The 21,462-nt window shown below is 43.6% G+C and overlaps 2 protein-coding genes across 6 annotated transcripts in view; one reads left to right on the top strand and one right to left on the bottom strand.

Moving 5' to 3' along the window:
- The first annotated feature begins 3,825 nt into the window (after nucleotides 1–3,825).
- Nucleotides 3,826–10,813, top strand: LOC129817202 (lysosome-associated membrane glycoprotein 5-like). Of its 2 annotated transcripts, XM_055872215.1 has the most exons (7): nucleotides 3,826–4,071; nucleotides 4,446–4,545; nucleotides 5,429–5,607; nucleotides 6,101–6,232; nucleotides 6,433–6,529; nucleotides 7,414–7,602; nucleotides 9,440–10,813. In XM_055872215.1, the coding sequence occupies exons 2-7, from the start codon at nucleotides 4,488–4,490 to the stop codon at nucleotides 9,616–9,618; spliced, it is 834 nt and encodes a 277-aa protein (XP_055728190.1). In that variant the 5' UTR covers nucleotides 3,826–4,071; nucleotides 4,446–4,487; the 3' UTR covers nucleotides 9,619–10,813. The 2 variants fall into 2 exon arrangements, with proteins under 2 accessions (XP_055728190.1, XP_055728189.1); XM_055872214.1 differs by lacking the exon at nucleotides 3,826–4,071 and having other exon boundaries at nucleotides 4,093–4,545.
- A 1,641-nt stretch (nucleotides 10,814–12,454) lies between these two features.
- Nucleotides 12,455–21,462, bottom strand: part of LOC129817201 (serine/threonine-protein kinase PAK 5-like) — a 110,210-nt gene continuing 101,202 nt past the window's right edge. For all 4 annotated transcript variants that reach the window (XM_055872213.1, XM_055872210.1, XM_055872212.1 and 1 more), the window contains 3 exons: nucleotides 19,402–19,527; nucleotides 14,526–14,660; nucleotides 12,455–14,404 (listed from right to left, as the gene is read on the bottom strand). In XM_055872213.1, coding sequence (XP_055728188.1) covers nucleotides 14,249–14,404; nucleotides 14,526–14,660; nucleotides 19,402–19,527 — 417 coding nt within the window. In that variant the 3' untranslated portion in view covers nucleotides 12,455–14,248. The remainder of the gene's footprint in view (nucleotides 14,405–14,525; nucleotides 14,661–19,401; nucleotides 19,528–21,462) is intronic.

Here is a 21,462-nt window from a genome sequence, read left to right on the forward strand (position 1 = left end):
CCATTAACATATTTTTTTAGGAGCTGGAGGGATGGTCTTTTGCTCAAATTCAAAGTATTATGTAATAACTTCTATTTTGGATTCATTCATTCCACATGGTTTCAGGGTTAATTCCTCTTGGTTTCAGAGTTCATTCCTCTTGGTTACAGGGTTAATTCCTCTTGGTTACAGGGTAAAACAGAAGCAACTCAAAAGGGTTTAAGTTTTTGGGGAAGGCTTAAAACAAAATCATTAAAACAGACTTGCTATTACCATCAGGTGTAATCAGTATTCACAGTTCTTGAGTTTTGCTAGAGTGTTATGGACTGCCATAGCGCAGTGGTCTGAGCAGCATTCGGTGGCCATGAGCATCATAGTTAGCTCCCAGTGCTGGGAAATATATATTTTTAAATGATTCTCAGAACCTTTTCAAACGTCCAAAACAGGTCGAATTTATCAAATGTTTCCCTTATTTTTGTGTGATTTTTGAATTAATTGTGTTTGTTGTTCCTCTGGCTGCCACAAGTGACAGAGAACTTACTTCGTTGCGCCTTTTCGCCACCAAACTCTGTACAGGCCTTGAATTCAGACTGACTTACTCTGTTTGGCACAAGTCACTCAATTCCTTAATTATGTACATTTCAGTCAACCGGTGGTTTGGAGTGTTCAAAAGTGTAAGACCTTTAATTATGTACATTTCAGTCAACGGTGGTTTGGAGTGTTCAAAAGTGTAAGACCTCCTGTTCATTTTTAACAGTGTGAAACTCTCCCAAGAATATCCCTGTGAATGTAAATGTTATGTTACTGTAAAAAAAAAAAAAAAAAACATATCTTGGTTCTTGCCTTTTGAAAGGATGACAACTGAAGATGTATGTGTCATTGAGGGCTGAGAGGGGGGGTGGACGGACGCCCACGCGTCTATCCCTTAACAATGAACCCTGGCAGGAGCTAGCGGTGGAATACTGTTCGCGTTCCAGTTTCAATAATCAGATTCAACAAGCGCTGAATTCATTTACAGCCCCCCAAACCACTACATACAAACAGGCGGTGCAGCATCTGACGCGCTGTATTCATAATTCAACTATTAGTGTTACCATTCGAAAACGTGAAAAAGTATGGTAATGATGTTAGCATTGTCGTGGCAACTCCATGGCTTTTCTTCACTTTAAAACAGCTTTGAGGGGTGACACCAAACCTGCTCCTCCTGACAGGGAATGCATTTTCTCCAACATATCCCAACATTACAACGTCATTCTATCAGTTTAGTCATCATGTTGAAACTTCCGGAGTAGTCCAACGGACAAACAAGCACCAGAATCCTCAAGTCCATGTCGAAGGATAAGGTCCACTTGGCGAGGGCTCTCTTGACGCGCTGGATAGGGAAATGATCGACTCCAAAACTGGGGGGCCGCAGATCCCCCTTGTCTCCTCTGTTCTGCTCCCCGACTGTCAGACCAGGTCCACTTTTATAGTAATGGTTCTCTATAGAGGCGCCAGCGTCAATTGTCAAGACAAGAGTGGCTGCACTGAGCTCAGTTACTTATGTGAAAAAGGTTACCTGGAGGCGGTGAAGATTTTGGTTAGTAACAATGCAGATCCAGAGATGGTTGACGCGTGGGGGAACTCCGCTGATGTGCGCGGCAGTGACAGGTCACTCAGCGGTCGTTGCGTTTTTGGTGAGAGCCTTCAAGAGACTGGGGCTTCCGACAGGATAAAGTTAGAAACTCGGCGATGGAGGTGGCAAAATGTCTCGGCCACACAGACTGTTTTTATGCGCTCACCAGTAACAAACAAACAAAAAACGAATGACAACGACGTTGGGGTTCAGAAAGGTGGTCCTTCCCACGTCAGCTCGGATTGTAACGTAAATGAGGAGACGTTGGTGAGAAAGTTATTGGATCCCATTTAAGAGACCAGACGTTCTTCAGGCGTGTCTCCAAAGCGTGTACCGGACATAACATGACTCCCGAGGGTTTCGGGTCGCAGAATAAAAAGAGTCAATGACTGTCAATGGATTCCATTGAGGAGTTTGAGATAGAGACCGACAGCCCTACATATCCACAGGGGCTGTTTTTATCGGTTGTCCTCACCCCCAACCCCCTCCTCGATCTAACAACCTGACCTGCCCGAAAAACGTCTGTAAGGTCACCAAACCTGGGGGCAAATTGACCAGCTCTGACAACACCCTGAAGACCACCAAAAGCTGTGCGTCAATAGCTGCGACAACTGCCTCTCGTCTTGGTATCCTACTAACTGCCCTCACAGGGAACAAAGGAAAAGACGAATCGGATAAGGACAAACTAAAAACAGCACCTGACTTTAATATGAGGCGATTTGACGATAGCTATTACCAGAAAATGTGCAGTTTGCCCACAAGTATCAGTCCTGTGCTACCTGACCGTTCAAAACTATGTGGAGAAACGTTCCACCGACTGCCAACACCAACATTGCAGATGTTACACTGCCTGTTGCCAAGTCCGCGACGACTTTAACAGTATTGGGCAACAAACTGTTACGGAGATTTACTTTCCCCGCGTTTCAACAGAGCGGGAAGGAGGCGCAGGAGGTCGCGTGTGGAGGAGATCCCGCCTCAGGTTCACCGCGAGGAATGCCGCGTTCAGAGACGTTTCCGCTGAGTACGAAACACCCTCAGATGGGGAGCAAGCCCAGCATAGACCGCATAAACGCCGTGAAGTGCGAGCTTGACCTAAATTTTAAAACGGCCCAATCTTATTAAACCGTACGTCTTGTGCGTCATGCGTAATAGCCAAATGTCCCATTGGAGAGCCGAAGTATTTGAAAGCTTTTATTCCCACTACTTTTATTCCAGAACTAGGCCTACTAACACACCGGATTAAACTAACCTACTCGTGATTTCAGATTGAGGACTATGAGATTAGTTGAATCAGGTGTGTTAGTACTGTTTTGGGCTGTAACAAAAAACTATACTCACTGCCCCCTTGTATAGTGTTGGGAAGGGGGTGGGACAAACGTAAAGGCATATCCACGGGGAAGCCTCAAGCACAAAGAGGATTCCTGTGCTACCATAAAGATGATGTACATTTGCCATGAATAGCAAACGCCATCACCTGCATAGCTATTCACAACGGTTGTGAAATATCAATAGACATGACATTTCTTTAAATCGTTTTCATGGTCTGCGTGTCTAATTATATTATAATTATTATCTTCTTAAATTGTGACATATTAAGATGAACGACTTAATAACTATTCGTTTGTATTTAAAAATGGCAAGGGTTAGTATTCTCTGAAGGAGAGAGTATGTGTGTGTGTGTTTCCTCAATGTCAAGCTCCTTGGTAAGTTATAAAACCCTCACCAAACCGTGACGTTAGAAAACTGGGTCATTCTGAGTACTGGGTCAAGTATACTGAGAATGCCATCACATTTACAGCGCGTTGTAGGACTCTTTTTTCACTGTACGATGCAGATTGTATTGTTGCCTGTGTTTGTGAAGTGGAAAGGGGGGTGGAGGTGACTTGAGCCTAGAAGTGTCAACTGTTACAGCTGAACGGTTGACAGAGTTTTGACTCTGTCAGCTATTCTTTTCTGAGTCAGTCGCGTTTACGGACAATGTCCACTATTGCCAGATTACAAGCGATAAAGTCTAACATCATCTGACACATCACACATATTCATTAGTTTCGACGTATATGTTTAGTGACGTTTAGAATTGTTTGAATCATACACACGCGGTAGTCAAGGGTATGTATTTACGCTGTATATTATGAACAATGTCTTTGACAAAAGTGTGAGAGGAGGACACTGCGCGGGTGTCCTCAAGCCTGAGTTCACACACACTGAGCTGTGTGTGAGAGAGAGAGCGTTGCCAGACTGCAATCCACGCACGCACATACACCACGGCAGCTGCAATCTTGCTCAGAAGCAGCGAGGAGGGGGTAGAAACGATCCCCCTCACACACACACACACACACACACACACACACACCTCAGCTGCAATCACAGTGATGGAAACAGAAGCATTGCGGGACTAGCTGCGGTTGCTGCAGCGAAGGGCTTTGGAAGAAACAAACTTCGGGAGAGAAACTGAACTTCCTCCCCCGGTGAATCACGTGAGTCACCCAGAGGGTTGTTACCGGTTCACTGTCTGTCTGTTGGTATGTACAGGGGAAACTCTGCATTGCCGCAGGTGACGCTCACCCAAAGCTCTCTCATCGACTGAATTCAGAGAGAGGAGAGAGTCTAGAGCAGTACAAGGTGTTCAGACAGCGGCAACTGAACAACTGTGGCATTTTAATGCGCAGTAAACCGGATGCTATCTCTCTCACGTCCACCTGAAGATTTGCTGCATTCGCGATGATATGAGCGTGACTACCGGACGCTGAGCAGCGGAATCCCTCATTGCTTCCTTTCTTTCTCTCTCTCGCTCTCTCTTTTTTCTTTCAATCTCTCCCTCTCTCTCTTTCTTTGCGGGTTCACTACACAGGCTACCCGCCAGTTAGCCGTTTCAGCACCTGGAACCAGTACAATGGAGCGGCTCAGATTCAGCACCTTGGACAGCGCAGGACTTCTGCTACGTTTGTTCGGTAAGCGACGACTGTCTGTCTGTCTGTGTGTGTGTGTGTGTGTGTGTGTGTGTGTGTGTGTGTGTGTGTGTGTGTGTGTGTGTGTGTGTGTGTGTGTGTGTGTGTGTGCGTGCGTGCGTGCGTGCGTGTGTGTGTGCGCGCGCGCGCGTGTGTTGCATACGATATTTCGGTCGTGACTGCACAAAGCAGCCTGCGTGTCTGGCTGTCTTTGTGTGTGTGCGTGTGTGTGCGCGTGTGTGTGGGAGAAAGGGAGATACATTCCTGCTCAGTGTGTGCGTAGTAGCACATCCCCTACCTCTATTCAACGTCAGTGCAGTGAAAAGCTCATTGTGAGAAAAATACTAAAATGCAAGTCATTATTATAACATAGTGTATTAGACTCACCGGTATGGACATCTCTATGTCCTGCCCATTTTTCTAGCTTAGGCATGCAGTGAGATTTAAAATGTATACTACATCCGTGTCATGTAGCTGGGTATTGTTACATCTAAGTGGGCAAATGTACTCAAGCGAAGCTATAGGTTCTCATTCATTGCTCCCAACAGTTTTCTTCTGGGAGACAAGAAACCCCTTTGAGTCTCATCTTTGAGTCTTCGGGCTGCCTGGTTTTGCTGATCATGCATGTTGCATGGCATGCACTCCAGTTTGTAAGAGCATTGACAGTAAAACACATTCCCGTGAACCATCTTTCATTATACTATTGCCTACAGGTTCTATTTCATTCTATTCCTTCTGCAGACCTCACATGTTTTAAGCATATTCATTGGAATATCGATGACGCAACAACAACAAAAAAACATAAACGGTCATGTATTTGCCACTCTATTCCCACTGTACTCTACACTGCTGACATGACCCTTACACAGTACCACCCGGTTTTCAGGGATCCTGGCCCGGTTGACCGTGACGGCTGAGCAGGAAGGAGAGAATCTCTCCGGTCTGTCCACCAACCCAGACAAAGACATCTTCGTGGTTCGGGAGAACGGGACCACCTGCCTCATGGTCGAGTTCGCTGTCCGCTTCACGGTCCCCTTCGACGTCCTCGCGATCAACGGGATAGACGTAAGTAACAACTCCGATATTTCATGGCTCTGTTTTATTTTGTTACTTCGCATGTAAGGTGTTCAAGTCAAGATTTCATATACAACTGCGTAGATAATACAGTTAGTTTAACACTACTTTTCGTGGCACTTACCCTTTGGACCGTATCCTGACTATAATAGCCTGGTATACTGATGGGAATGTGTGGGAGGACAGCCCGTCAGACTTCGGTTGTCAACTTAGACTGACACTGACACTGACACATTTCTGTATGTGAGAATTTACTCTCATTTAGACACACATGGGGCACTCATGCCACGGTATTACGCGCGGTGGGCTGTGCGTAAAATGATGTGCTGATATTTTGGAAACCCATATTGGTCGACTGTAGCAACAGCGTGCCAGTGTGAAACAAGTCCATATTATCATCAAATAAGACTAGTCTATTGAGAAACGCATGTGATCATCACAATCAATCACACACTGGTGTTTGTTGCCCTTCTGTTCTCTGCAGCTCATCACGGAGAATGCGTATCTGGCTCTGCCTCGCGGGGCAGACATTGAAGGGAAATGCGGGAGCCAGGACGCGGATATACACATCTCGTGGAAGGATAAGGCCTACACACTCCGCATCAACTTCGTCAAGGTTTGTCCCCTACTGTGAAACAGTCAGTAGGCAACCGCGTCTAATTACAATAACCCAAAATCATTAAGAGCGTTTATCCCGCGTGGGATTCTTGTAAAAATATGTTTAGATAACAACGCCTACACATAACATCCGTAAAGTGCCTTCTGCTGGTGATGACTGTGTGTGTGTGTGTGTGTGTGTGTGTGTACGTGTGGCAGGAAACCCGTGACAAGGGAGATGAGGTGTGGAAGATTAGCAAATTGCAGTTTGTTTATGACACCTCGGAGAAAACGCATTTCATCAACCCATACAACCGTGAGTAGCATTTATATCCCACTCAGCATTTTCTGTGTATGTTTTGCGAAATGGTTTCGTTGAATAATTATTTAATATTTGCACCTAACGTGTGCAATAAAGAAAGGCAATTCACATAAGTCTTAAGCCTTTGGATATTTCGGAGTTTTTTAAATATATTTTTTTCTTCTACAAAACATTATTCTTATTATTATAATTATAATTATGATGTTCCTATTTAATAGTTCTTTTTCCGTCACTTTTGATTTATTTCAGTAATTTCGATTAGACATATGATGAGCTAATGTTGAAATTCCCGTAGCCTACCCCAACAGCACAGTTTTTGGATTCAGTATTAATCCACATTTTAAAAGTCATGACGGGACAGGCAGAAGTTGAACACGGAATTATTGAAAGAAAACGGTGACTTTTTTGCTGGATAAAAAGCCCATATTTTCTGGACACGCTATTGGTGTGCATCTGCCGCAGTGTCCGTTTTACGTGTGTGTAGGAAACAAAGTGATTCCTATAGCCCTACTACGTTTTATACTTAGACGTTGTTAAAGTTCGATATTTGTTCCAAATTATTTCATAAATATTAATATGAATATTCTATTATTCCAAATTTATTTCAATATTTTGTAGTCTTTATTTTACTTACTTATATAAATGTTTTTTTTGTGTGATTCTCTGTATGAAATGCATGCTTGTGTGTGCATGTGTAGATGTGCGTGTGTGTGCTTCCGGGATTGCCTGTTTGTGTCCGCACGTCTGTCTGTCTAGCTAGCTGTGTGTCTCACTTTGTCAGTCTTGTGGGAGTTTCTGTGCTCTTCTTTTTAGACCTACCTACTCATATAGTATGTTTCCTCACGTACTGAATCCTCCTATCCCATCTCTCCATCTAGCTGGGAAGCACACAGCCAGCTCCCACGGCCTGTCAGCGTTAGTGACCCCTGCTGGCCGCTCGTATGTCTGCGAGGCTAAGCAGACACTCACCCTCATCTCCAGTGACCACCAAAAGGGAGTGACTGTCGCCATGAGTGACATTCAGATCCAGCCCTTCGACATCAACTCAGACTTCATGTTTAGTGAAGGTACATGATCTAGCCATGACATCATACCAAGCCATGTTCAGTGAAGGTATAGCACAACAACCTACGGCAGTACTCGTCTCGTGTGAAGGTATAGCACAACAACCTACGGCAGTACTCGTCTCGTGTGAAGGTATAGCACAACAACCTACGGCAGTACTCGTCTCGCGTGAAGGTATAGCACAACAACCAACGGCAGTACTCGTCTCATGTGAAGGTATAGCACAACAACCTACGGCAGTACTCGTCTCGCGTGAAGATATAGCACAACAACCTACGGCAGTACTCGTCTCGTGTGAAGGTATAGCACAACAACCTACGGCAGTACTCGTCTCGCGTGAAGGTATAGCACAACAACCTACGGCAGTACTCGTCTCATGTGAAGGTATAGCACAACAACCAACGGCAGTACTCGTCTCATGTGAAGGTATAGCACAACAACCAACGGCAGTACTCGTCTCATGTGAAGGTATAGCACAACAACCTACGGCAGTACTCGTCTCATGTGAAGGTATAGCACAACAACCTACGGCAGTACTCGTCTCATGGCAAATGTTGCAAAATCAGCAAATGTCCCACCCATGTCAAATGTACAGCCCAGTGTAATAAAGGTTGTCACCTTGACGAGAGATATGACACTAATGAGAATGATGATGATGATAATGAGAGGTTACCGTGCAGTAGTATTGGAGAACTTATCTCACAACCCCTACAAACTGCACTCCCTCCCCCCCTTTTCTCGCCCTCTCCCTCACCCTCCTTCTCTCTCTCTCTCTCTCTGGGGGGGCTGGTTGCTGCAGTTTGAAGAGCATGGCTGCAGAGGAAGGGAGGGAGGAAGAGAGAGATAGATAGAGGGGAACGTGAGAAAGGTCATTAGGACTTTATGGCTGTAGTTATAGCCCTGTCCTCAATGCAGACTTTACGACTGTAGCTAGATATATACTGTCAGTCACTGTGCCCTCTAAAGGCTATCATTCTTCTCTCTCTGGACTGCAGTAAACTAGACTGCGTTTTGCTACAGTGCCCTTCAACTATAGTGTTTATTAACCCTTGGTATACAGTGGCCTTTCATCTGGTACATACTGTATTAACCTTTAAAGCCACATTCTCGAAAATCTGCAAACCACCAGAGTAGGCCACCATTGAAAACATAAGCAATTAAGAAAATACATCCCATGATCCAGGACATCAGAAGGTTATAGTACATGTAAACAGTACTACATATCGCTTACCTCATTTGAGCTAAACTAGTTTAAGGCCCTGACTGTTGCCCTTAAATATGACACGTTCTAATTTAGAGACCAGTGAGACTGTTTCTGGGACATTTCGACCTCATAATATTATGTGTTGACCTTTGATCTAATACTAATCAGTGAGGTCATGTTACTCTCTCACATAGAGGAGAATCTTCTCACTGTGGGCATGGGAAAAACTAAAGGGACCTGACTCACCAGTGAACTCCTTTTGAATTTCCTTATTGGTTAAAGTTAGGTTAGTGTAAAGGTTAGGGTTAGGGTTAAGGTTAGGATTAGGTTTGCAGGCCAATCATGTAGCTTTAGTTGCAAACCCATGTGTAGATAGAACTGTGTGTGTGTGTATGTGTGTGGGTAACACGCTCGCACACATGCACACATATGGACAGATAGACAGACAGACGCGATAGATAGACAGACAGACAGACAGACAGACACGCACGCGCGCGCACACGCGCGCGCACACACACACACACACACACACACACACACACACACACACACACACACACACACACACACACACACACACACACAGAGTTCTATTCACACATGAATGTATTCTGTGTGTGTGTTTCACCCTGCAGCCTATAAGTGCATCACTGACCAGCGGGAACAGCTGGAGGAGACTCTTCCTCTGATCCTGGGCTTCATCCTGGGCCTCATCATCGTCATCACGCTGTCCGTCTACCACTTCCACCTCAAACTGACCGCTGTCACCCAGCCACAGCTGCCCCGCGACCGGTCCATGTACAAGAACATGTAAGGAACCGGACATTGAAACAAACACTATATGACAACTCTCCATGGTCAAGGATAATACAGTAGAACAACATTCCAAGACTCCCCATGTTCAAGAGCATCTAAGGAATCAAACATTAGATCAACATCGACACAATGACTCTCCATGTACAAGGTAATAGGACTTTGAAACAAGCACAACATGATGTTCAAGACATGTAAGGAAACAGACACTACAGATCACTACGACTCTCCATGTTCAAGGATATAGGACATTAAAAACAAGACGACATGACTACTCTCCATTCAAGGATATAAAAAAAATGGTACTAGACTACGATTATAACCACAACGCTCCTGCCTCTCCAAAGTCAAACCAATGTGACTTCCCCTGCTCTGAACTCCCCATATATTGGAGAGTAGGTCATAACTTTACGGAGGCCTAACTTGCGATATGGCTAACTTGAGATACGTGTGCGTAATTTGGAGCTTTCTCGTAAAATCCTGCATTGAAGTCATTTGGAGACTTGCGCAACATTCGATTTACGCACACGCCCCCCCCCCCCCCCCCCAGTTAGCATTCCACCTCTGTGTGTTCTGTTGTTTATATGTCCAGAAATCGCCGTTTTGTCGAGAAGCCTGCGCTTTTGTCGTCACCCCCCCCCCCCCCCATCACTTGTCTCTGTCTTTTCTGTAAACGCGCTACAAAAGAAACCTCGCAGGTAGCAGGTCCAGAGTTGATGTTCAGCTGAAGTTTTCACTTTCCTAACTCCAGTTTTGACTTTTTGTTTTCGAATGCAATCATAGTGGTGAAAGTGGACAGTGTTGTGGTGTGTATGTACACTGTGCAGAGGTGTTTCCATGGACTTCAGAAATCATGAAAAATAAATCATTACACTAATACTTTACTTTGGTATGACGGATCATTTTCCAGATCTGACTTTATGGAATTATATCAAGAACAACAAAAAAATGAAACGTAAATAAAACAAAGGCAAACATGGTCTGTAAAAACGTGCCCCCCCCAAAAAATATTTAATACATTTATCTCATATCAGAATGTCAGAAGAAGAACGTTTATCATTGTGAAAGAAATGTGCAAAGATATTTAAGATTTAAAAATAATAAATGTACACTATTTTCAAAAAGACTATGCATAGAAAACTATGCTGATGCTACTTTAATGTTCACTGAAATAAATTTTACAGGAGATATCCTAAGCCGGTGTAAGCCTGTTTTTCATGTTTCTTTTGTGTATGCTCACTATCAAACTCGTCTACTACCTTTAGACAGCTTTCATTCGCTCAGATGGTTGGATAGGCATTGTAAAATAAAGTTCAGTAGGCTGTTTTTCAGATACTACAGTTGCCAAATATCTCAGAACGTGAGAACAAAACATCAAACATTGTCGCAATGAATGGACTTAAAAACTGAAAGAAATGGGGGGGGGGGGGGTAACATTCATCATACTCATCAAAGTCTTCACCATGAGTCCTCCATGGGAGCGGCTGAGAGCTGCGACTGAACCTGGGTGATCGATGCTCCTGTCCGGCATGGCCGAGGCGTCGAGGCGGAGATGGAGTATTGATCTCGCCTTTTGACACCGGGCCGTCAGAGGAAACGTGATATGAGTAAGTCCAATTGAAAATAAATGGAGCACGCCTGACATCCACAACTCTCTGTTTGAACACCACAGACATCATTAATCATATCGCCTTCAACATATTTGTTGTCTTCTTCTAATGCCTCTTAAGGGGAAAGTAATCAAAAAAGTAACTGAAAGTAATCAAATTACTTCACTGAGTTTGGGTAATCCAAAAAATTGCATTACCTGTCTTCTTTTTAGTTTCTTCCTGTGAAAGAGGATTTTTATTATCCTGGGTCAAACCATAGAGAATGATAGAGGCCTTTAGTGGCCAAAAGGCTGTTTTAGCATGGGCAGCACCATTGAGGGCTTCCACCATGCTTCCGCCAAAGTAGTCAAAGTAGTCAACTGGGTGGGGATTCCTATGAGTTGTAGCCTCAATGGGGCTGCCCATGCTGTCACAGATGCTATAATGACACAGACATAAAGATGAGTCCTCTATCTATCTCTATGGGTCAAACCAAATCAATATCCTATTCTAGTTTCCTTCCGCACAGGAACAGAGCTAAGAGGGGTAAAAAACAATGGCCTCCTATATTATCTAGTCACGTGATGCGTGTATCTATCTATTGGTCCTCTAGTCGTTTCAGCTAAAGAGGCAAGGCTATTTTGGAGACACACCAGTGTCCGCTGAAGTGCCCCGCTAAACATTATTACGTTATTACGTATGTTTAGCGGCATATTCAATTAAAACCCATGGTTTGGTATTTGGTATCAGGGATGGGCAAAAACATAATTATTGGTAATCTGTAGTGTTACGTGGACAAGGTGGGATATAGCAAGCAACTAGCGGCAATGGGAGATATCAGCACCATGGACAGCATTGAACTGGGAACCTCGCGATCTGATGTTCAGAACCACAGGACAGTGGTCAGCGGTGGTCTCAAGTGCAGCTGCAACGCCACGGGCCACTGGGAAAATCCCATTTGTTGGATAAGACCTAAACAGGAAGCAGTAAGCCTGCAGGCAGACTCCTATACCAACATCCATATTTCAGTTCAAACATACTTTTAGAATTGTGAATTATAGGTTATAGGATTAAATGTGCACTTATTTGAAATTAATTGAACTATTCTTGATTCTTTGAACTATACAACAACATGCAAGAATGTGTATTCTGTATTCATTTACTCTGTAAATATCTGACTGTGGGTTTAAAGGCCCTCGGATTGACCCTGGGTTTGTACAGATGAGTGTGGAAAAACACATGCTACACTTGTCAATGTTTTAATGGGCTTTTTTAATTGAAACCAGCTTCACTGATAACAAACATGCAATATCACTGTACAAGCAACACCACGGATAGTAGTACTCATTCAAGTCCAGCTCTCACTCACTCACTCACTCACGCACACATGTTCATATTTACATCTCACAGTGAATGATGGGTTAAAAACAAAATGTGGTTACACTTTCCAATTAGAACTGAGTATCAGATCGCGGCACAGTGTGTGTGTGTGCGTGTGTGTGTGTGTGTGTGTGTGTGTGTGTGTGTGTGTGTGTGTGTGTGTGTGTGTGTGTGTGTGTGTGTGTGTGTGTGTGTGTGTGTGTGTGTGTGTGTGTGTGTGTGTGTGTGTGTGTGTGTGTGTGTGTGTGTGTGTGAGAGAGAGAGAGAGAGAGAGAGAGAGAGAGATAAGGAACAGATGACAGCCGGGATGTGTGAGAGTAGAAAACCAGACCTTTTATCATTGTGTGTGTCAGACTGAGAAGCTCAGATATTGCTATAGGAGTCTTGTATGAGTGTCCATTGAATTTATAGGAGTGTCATGATGGGTAAAGAAAACGGTTCTCTTTTTCAAATAAACTGATATCTTCTATTATCGTTCCACTCAAACAGTGCTACGTGGGATTTGTAAAAATGACATTTTTATAAAGATGAATAAATGATGGCGATGATGGATATGCTTGGGGTATTGCTTGTATGATATAACCTACATCACTGTTTGTTGATATTTAGAAACGTAAAACAAAAAGAAAGGCCACACTACCAAAAAATAAACCTTTCAATTCAAAAAAATAAATAAATACTTTAAAACAGCATACAAAATTCTGGCCTAACCCTTTTTTCCACACTCAATGGAGGTTCTGTCCACAAATGTGGGATAATAAATATATTCTTGTTCATTTTTATAACAGTTAGGGGTTAAATTCTTAATGAAAAAATGGATTATTATTATAAACAGTAGGAAAGATCTTCGCAGAAACTCTGATTTCTATGTAATACTGCCCATATCACAATGGTCACGACACAATAAAATACTGCAAATTATCAAAACTGTACAGAAAAACTTACATATTTCTCTAAAATACATTTTCACTGTTAGTGTGAGAAAAGAGAAGTGAAGAGAGCGATGTTTTTATTCCACCAATAGGAGAACAGCCTGTCTTCTAGCCAGACTAAGACACATCCACACCGCTCCCACTCAGACATCACCAAATACTCGTCAACACCAAATGCTGCTTCCTGATTGCTCTGAGATCTACTGCTCATGTCTGGGGCGGTGGGCGTGTCTCATAGGTCCCTCAACACGGCTGCCAGCCAGGCAGTGTCAGCTGATCACTGCACACCGTCTACGCTCTAGTCGATGGCTACTACAGTATAACTCTACAGGACTCACAGACAGCCTAGTAAGAGAGGAAACTGCACTGGGACGACCCACCCTACAGATCTCTACTGGTCTAACAGCCTAGTGAAGCCAAAGAGTACGAACCAAGAGGCTAGCATTTGTTAGCATTTGGCGCCCGTATAAGCAATAAGCCTGCCACAGAAGACTGAAGAAGAGACTCCTACAGTACAGTCCCCTATGCTCCAGTGTTGAACTTTATATAGTATTTTTCAAAATAGAAGATATCATGTTTTTCTTTCATCTTTTCTTTGTAAATAATTCCTCTAGCTAAACTACTTCTCGGTTACAGGTGTGAGTGTTTGTTTTAGTGGCGCAGTCTCTCAGGTCATGTGGGTGTTTGTTTGGCAGGGTGTGTGGCGCCGCCCTGGTGGCGGGAGGTCAGGTCAGCGGTGGCGGTAGTGCCTCATTAGGGGGACGATGCAAGATGGGGGGCCCGAGAGCTTGAGGAAGGGGTGCTGGAGCAGCTCCTGGGCTGTGGCTCGCTGAGACGGCTCTCGAACCAACATCAGGTCGAGGAAGGCCCTCATAACCGATGATACCTGAAGGAGAGAAAAAGAACACATGACTATTTACTTGATTTAGGGGAATAACTGACATCAATAAACATTTCTGTAAATGTGCCAATTCAAATGATAATGAAAAATGATGAACCCTGCTGACCTTGTGTGACTCCTTTAGCCGTGGGGGCAGGTTGTCTCGTATCCTCCTCATGGCCTGTAGAGGGGGTTCGTTAAAGTACGGGGGTTCCCCATCGATCATCTCTATCACCATGATGCCCAACGACCAGATATCCACCTAGCAGGCAGTGTGGACAATGTTATTGTCTTTTTTCACAGCTCACACTCTACAACATTATGCAACGGGTGGGCCTAATCCTGAATGGTGATTGGTCTATTCCACTATGACGTTAAAATGCCTATTTACTCTGTGCCATATGTCTGCGCAATCCACTGTCTCATCAGCCAAGCAAGGCCAGTTTTAAACACGATCTCCACTCTAAACAGCATCTAGACATTATCTCACATTTATTTTACACTAGCATTTAGTTTTCAACAGAGGAGGTTTGTATAAACTTTGCTGTCTGTCTCTCCGACATTTGCAACATTGTTTCGATATTAAAAATGAGATCTCCAGCTGTTCCACCGTAATGAACGTGTCGGGGACGAGACAGACAGCGTTTCTCAGCCAGTCGGAATCATGAATCAGCTGGCATCGTTTTTATGGATACGTACAAAGAAATGTCAATTGGAAAAAGATAAAAACGAAACGAAGTGCAGCTAGTTTGAAGTCTTTCCAGCTTCAGTTTGAAGTGGTTGTGTTAGCTGTGTTGTTGGCTAGCTCCTCTGAACAACATCTTCCTGACGAGAGAGCACATTTTCTATGCCAGGCTGTATCCAAATATATGTCACTTGGAAAACAACTTAAACAAATGCAAATGCTACTGTTGTTATTCTTTTTGAACTTTGACCTGACTGTATGTTAGCCGTAGTTGGCTAGCTAGCAAGCAAGGGATACGAACATTGCCAGCCAGTATGGCAATTGGAACGTTTAGAATGAACGACTGGGTACAGAACAAAAAGACTGAACGACTGGGTCGCGCTTTAGGAACCCATTGAACGAATGACCAGCCGGCTTGAGTAGCAACCCCAGATTTGTGTCGGGACTATATCTTGTGGAAGGATGAAATAGTATGAATAAATTCATCAAAATAATTTTTGTTAATGAAAATATGTCAACCATTATTTGAATATGTTGGTAACCCATTGCATAAAATTGATAATGCCCTCGAAGCAGGTGTTTGGAGGATACAGCGCATTAGGAAAGTATTCATGTTGTTACATTAAAGCCTTATTCTAAAATGTATTAAATACACATTTTTCCTCATCAATCGACACACAATACCCCATAATGTCAAAGCAAAAAAACAGTTTTTATACATTTTTACAAATGTATTAAAAATTAAAAACTGAAATATCACATTTACATAAGTAAATGACCCTCTGATACGAGACTCGAAATTGAGCTGAGGTACATCCTGTTTCCATTGATCATCCTTTCTGCAACTTGATTGGAGTCCACCTGTGATAAGTTCAATTGATTGGACATGATTTGGAAAGGCACACACCTGTCTATATAATGTCCCCCAGTTGACAGTGCATGTCAGAGCAAAAACCAAGGCATGAGGTCGAAGGAATTGCAGAACCCGAAGTGACAAAGGTGACCAAGAACCCGATGGTCACTCTGACAGAGCTCTAGAGTTCTTCTATTGAGATGGGAGAACCTTCCAGAAGGACAACCATCTCTGTAGCACTCCACCAATCAGGCCTTTAACGTAGAGTGGCCAGATGGAAGCCACTCCTCAGTAAAATGCACATGACAGCAGTAAAATGCACATGACAGCAGTAAAATGCACATGATAGCCCGCTTAGAGTTTGCCAAAAGGCACCTAAAGGACTCTCTGACCATGAGAATCAAGATTCTCTGGTCTGATGAAATCAAGATCGAACTCTTTGTCCTGAATGCCAAGCGTCACGTCTGGCGGAAAGTATGGTGGAGGAAGCATCATGCTGTGGGGATGTTTTTCAGCGGCAGGTACTGGGAGACTAGTCAGACTCGAGGGAAAACCTGCTCCAGAGAGCTCAGGACCTCAGACTGGGACGAAGGTTCACTTTCCAACAGGACAACGACACTAAGCACACATCCAAGACAACGCAGGAGTGGCTTCGGGACAAGTTTCTGAATGTCCTTGAGTGGCCCAGTCAGAGCCCGGACTTGAACCAGATCGAACATCTCTGGAGAGACCTGAGCTTGAGAGGATCTGCAGAGAAGAATGGGAGAAACTCCCCAAATACAGGTGTTCCAAGCTTGTAGCGTCATACCCAAGAAGACTCAAGGCTGTAATCGCTGGCGAAGGTGCTTCAACAAAGTACTGAGTAAATGGTCTGAATACTTATGTGAATGGAAACTGCACCACCCAAAACCGCAATTCTCTCCAGAGGGTGGTGCGGTCTGCAGAACGCATCCCCGGGGGAAAACTACCTGCCCTCCAGGACACCTACTGCACCCGATGTCACAGGAAGGTCACAGGAAGGCCAAAAAGATCAAGGACAACAACCACCCGAGCCACTGCCTGTTCACCCCGCTACCATCCAGAAGATGAGATCAGTACAGGTGCATCAAAGCTGGGACCGAGAGACTGAAAAACAGCTTCTATCTCAAGGCCATCAGACTGTTAAACAGCCACCACTAACACAGAGAGGCTGCTGCCTATATACAGACTTGAAATCATTGGCCACTTTAATAAATGGATCACTAGTCACTTTATTAATGCCACTTTAATAATGTTTACATATCTTGCATTACTCATCTCATATGTATATACTGTGTTTTATACCATCTATTGCATCTTGGCTATGCCGCTTGGTCATCGCTCATCCATATACAGTGGGGAGAACAAGTATTTGATACACTGCCGATTTTGCAGGTTTTCCTACTTACAAAGCATGTAGAGGTCTGTCATTTTCTATCATAGGTACACTTCAACTGTGAGAGACGGAATCTAAAACAAAAATCCAGAAAATCACATTGTATGACTTTTAAGTAATTAATTTGCATTTTATTGCATGACATAAGTATTTGATCACCTACCAACCAGTAAGATTTCCGGCTCTCACAGACCTGTTAGTTTTTCTTTAAGAAGCCCTCCTGTTCTCCACTCATTACCTGTATTAACTGCACCTGTTTGAACTCGTTACCTGTATAAAAGACACCTGTCCACACACTCAATCAAACAGACTCCAACCTCTCCACAATGGCCAAGACCAGAGAGCTGTGTAAGGACATCAGGGATAAAATTGTAGACCTGCACAAGGCTGGGATGGGCTACAGGACAATAGGCAAGCTGCTTGGTGAGAAGGCAACAACTGTTGGTGCAGTTATTAGAAAATGGAAGAAGTTCAAGGTGACGGTCAATCACCCTCGGTCTGGGGCTCCATGCAAGATCTCACCTCGTGGGGCATCAATGATCATGAGGAAGGTGAGGGATCAGCCCAGAACTACACGGCAGGACCTGGTCAATGACCTGAAGAGAGCTGGGACCACAGTCTCAAAGAAAACCATTAGTAACACACTACGCCGTCATGGATTAAAATCCTGCAGCGCACGCAAGGTCCCCCTGCTCAAGCCAGTGCATGTCCAGGCCCGTCTGAAGTTTGCCAATGACCATCTGGATGATCCAGAGGAGGAATGGGAGAAGGTCATGTGGTCTGATGAGACAAAAATAGAGCTTTTTGATTTAAACTCCACTCGCCGTGTTTGGAGGAAGAAGAAGGATAAGTACAACCCCAAGAACACCATCCCAACCGTGAAGCATGGGGGTGGAAACATCATTCTTTGGGGATGCTTTTCTGCAAAGGGGACAGGACGACTGCACCGTATTGAGGGGAGGATGGATGGGGCCATGTATCGCGAGATCTTGGCCAACAACCTCCTTCCCTCAGTAAGAGCATTGAAGATGGGTTGTGGCTGGGTCTTCCAGCATGACAACGACCCAAAACACACAGCCAGGGCAACTAAGGAGTGGCTCCGTAAGAAGCATCTCAAGGTCCAGGAGTGGCCTAGCCAGTCTCCAGACCTGAACCCAATAGAACATCTTTGGAGGGAGCTGAAAGTCCGTATTGCCCAGCGACAGCCCCGAAACCTGAAGGATCTGGAGAAGGTCTGTATGGAAGAGTGGGCCAAAATCGATGCTGCAGTGTGTGCAAACCTGGTCAAGAACTACAGGAAACGTATTATCTCTGTAATTGCAAACAAAGGTTTCTGTACCAAATATTAAGTTCTGCTTTTCTGATGTATCAAATACTTATGTTATGCAATAAAATGCAAATGAATTACTTAAAAATCATACAATGTGATTTTCTGGATTTTTGTTTTAGATTCCGTCTCTCACAGTTGAAGTGTACCTATGATAAAAATTACAGACCTCTACATGCTTTGTAAGTAGGAAAACCTGCAGAATTGGCAGTGTATCAAATACTTGTTCTCCCCACTGTATTTATATGTACATATTCTTATTCCATCCCTTTACTTAGATTTGTTTGTATTAGGTAGTTGTTGTGGAATTGTTAGATTACTTCTTAGATATTACTGAACTGTCGGAACTAGAAGCACAAGCATTTCACTACACTCGCAATAACATCTTCTAACCATGTGTATGTGACCAATAACATTTTATTTGATAGATTTGATTTTAAATGTAATATTTCAGTTTTTTATGTTTTATACATTTGCAAACATTTCTAAAAACCCATTTTTCCTTTGTCATTATGGGGTATCGTGTGTAGTCTGATGAGGGAAAAAACGACTTAATCCATTTTAGAATAAGGCTGTAACGTAACAAAATGTGGAAAAAGTCAAGGGGTCTGAATACTTTTAGTCTCGGGCCTGACAACACCCCGTGCCAATATATCCTCCAAACACCGGCTTCTCTCACTTATTCAGACACTTGAATGTGTTATTTGGCAACATGTGTTCTTACCTCTGTGCCGTAGGGTAACCGTGAGATGACCTCTGGTGCCATCCAATAGGGAGTGCCCACCAGAGACTTCCTCTTGGGCACCTCTTTGGACACTTGGGCGCAGAAGCCAAAGTCTGACAGCTTGATCTGTGGGAACAAAACATATTTGGTTGATCATCTCAACGTGTTAACGATGGGAATTCTCGGAGCACTTTCATACATGGGGGAAAAAAAATCCCATATAAAATTCAAGTTTAAAAAAAATCTTAATTGATTTTACCACTATACATTGTGGATGTGTTGCCTTTTTCTGAAAATATATTGAGGTACAGTATGAATATTTCACAATTTTCACAGATTGAACTCAATAACCTTTTCTTTCAATCGAAACCCTCTGTGTTTTTACCATTATATGGAACATTGACCTCTTGGGATGAAGAGGTTTTCATATAAGCCACTCTAATCCTGCCTCTATTATCCCTTAATTAGCCATCCATCACATTCCAGCAGCTCGTTAAGAGGCATTAGGCTGGCTTTAATTAATAAGGACTGGGTGCTAATTGATTATGATCTCCTCTCCTCTCTCTCAAGTCCTGCAGTCAGAGGCACTTGAGGAGTTCGTACTGCATCACTGGCAATAGCACAGAGGTAGGTTATTGTGTGTGTGTGTAGGGCAGAGTTGTGTAGCATTACGTTGTAAGTAACATTGTATCATTTGGCGTCATGTGAGAAACTGGGTGTAAGGGTCAGTGGCGTGTATTCACGGATGCCAAGAGAAGACAACCCCCCCCCCACAAAAAAAAAATATTAAAAAATAAAACAATCTCTTTCGTCTCTCTGTGTTTCATAATGTTCCTTCAATTCGCAAGAGGCTGAATGTACCTCACCAGAAAAGGCATCTGTGCAAGCAAAACAGCGCCCCTCTGTCTCGGTATGTGTAGGCTCTCTGATGCTGTCTGATCGAAAAGAGTATGACATTGTTGCCGCCCATAGAATTGAATGCAAGGGAAGCCGGCGAGCATTTAGCCTCCCTTGATGAAATATGAATAAAATAATAGCCAATCAGCGTTGAGCTAAACTAAGTGAGCTCTAATGTGAATGGTCCTGGCGCACCAAAAGAAGTGTCAATCACATCGCACCGAGAGCATACTTCACTGACAGAAATTCCTGCATCTCGTTGTGTTGTTGTCCTCCGGTGGCTAGCTAGCTAAAATTGGCCCTTTCCTAAATTAGCCATGGATGAAGATAGGGATTTGGACTTGTGATTTTACTTAATTCTCCATGCAGGCCAATGATTACAATGACGATTCTGATCCAACCATAAATTCATACATTGTGCCCCTGGCCTGAGAGGATGGAAGTTCAACATGTACTGTAGCTAGATGTAGAAGGCTAATATTAACAAGCTAACGTTGCCCATTTAAGGAAGTTAGGCTAGTAAGCATGTTTTTAAGCCAGGTAGCCTAGGACAACAAAAAATGTAAGTGTGTTCTGTATGACAGAGTCATAGACCGTTTCTCAACATGAGAGAGGAGGATGGCATTGGCATTTCTCTACAAGTAGGTTGAGTCAACATGTTTTTCCTACTTGAACGAACGCGCACGCAAGCACACGCACGCACACAGACATCAGAACCATGGACAGTCACATCATATTTAGCTTACGATGATTGGACTACATTGTTTTTGGGTATCTTTTAGTTGTGACTGTATTAGACTAAACAGAGGTGATTTGATGATGTTGAAATGGTGCTGGAATAGTGGAGGCAGCTCCTGTTTTCTTGGCGACTTGCGGTAACTCTGCGTGGTTCTAAATCAATAGTTGTTTAGTGGTCCGAAAATGTTGAAAATGTTAACTTACTTGACCACGCTGGAGGTCATGTAACTGTTTGTTACATGCAATGTGCTTTGTGGACTTCACCGGACAGAGGTCGCTCTCCGGGTTTGTGATGAAACAAAAAGGTGTGGATGAATATATTCTGCCACTGTGTCTTCTTATTGTCTCGGCCTTTAGGCCTACATATCATGGTCGCAAGGCATATGAACTAACAGGTAATACATAGGTTGTAATATGGCTTTTAGC

Source organism: Salvelinus fontinalis, chromosome 20 (assembly GCF_029448725.1).
Source record: "Salvelinus fontinalis isolate EN_2023a chromosome 20, ASM2944872v1, whole genome shotgun sequence".
In the NCBI taxonomy this organism is placed as follows: domain Eukaryota; kingdom Metazoa; phylum Chordata; class Actinopteri; order Salmoniformes; family Salmonidae; genus Salvelinus; species Salvelinus fontinalis.

Excerpts from the sequence above, each read along its gene's own strand:
- LOC129817202 (XM_055872215.1), top strand. The coding sequence starts at position 4,488 with ATGGAGCGGCTCAGATTCAGCACCTTGGACAGCGCAGGACTTCTGCTA. Across the intron at positions 5,608-6,100 it reads TCGCGATCAACGGGATAGAC|CTCATCACGGAGAATGCGTA; the intron begins GTAAGTAACAAC and ends TGTTCTCTGCAG. Across the intron at positions 6,233-6,432 it reads TCCGCATCAACTTCGTCAAG|GAAACCCGTGACAAGGGAGA; the intron begins GTTTGTCCCCTA and ends TACGTGTGGCAG.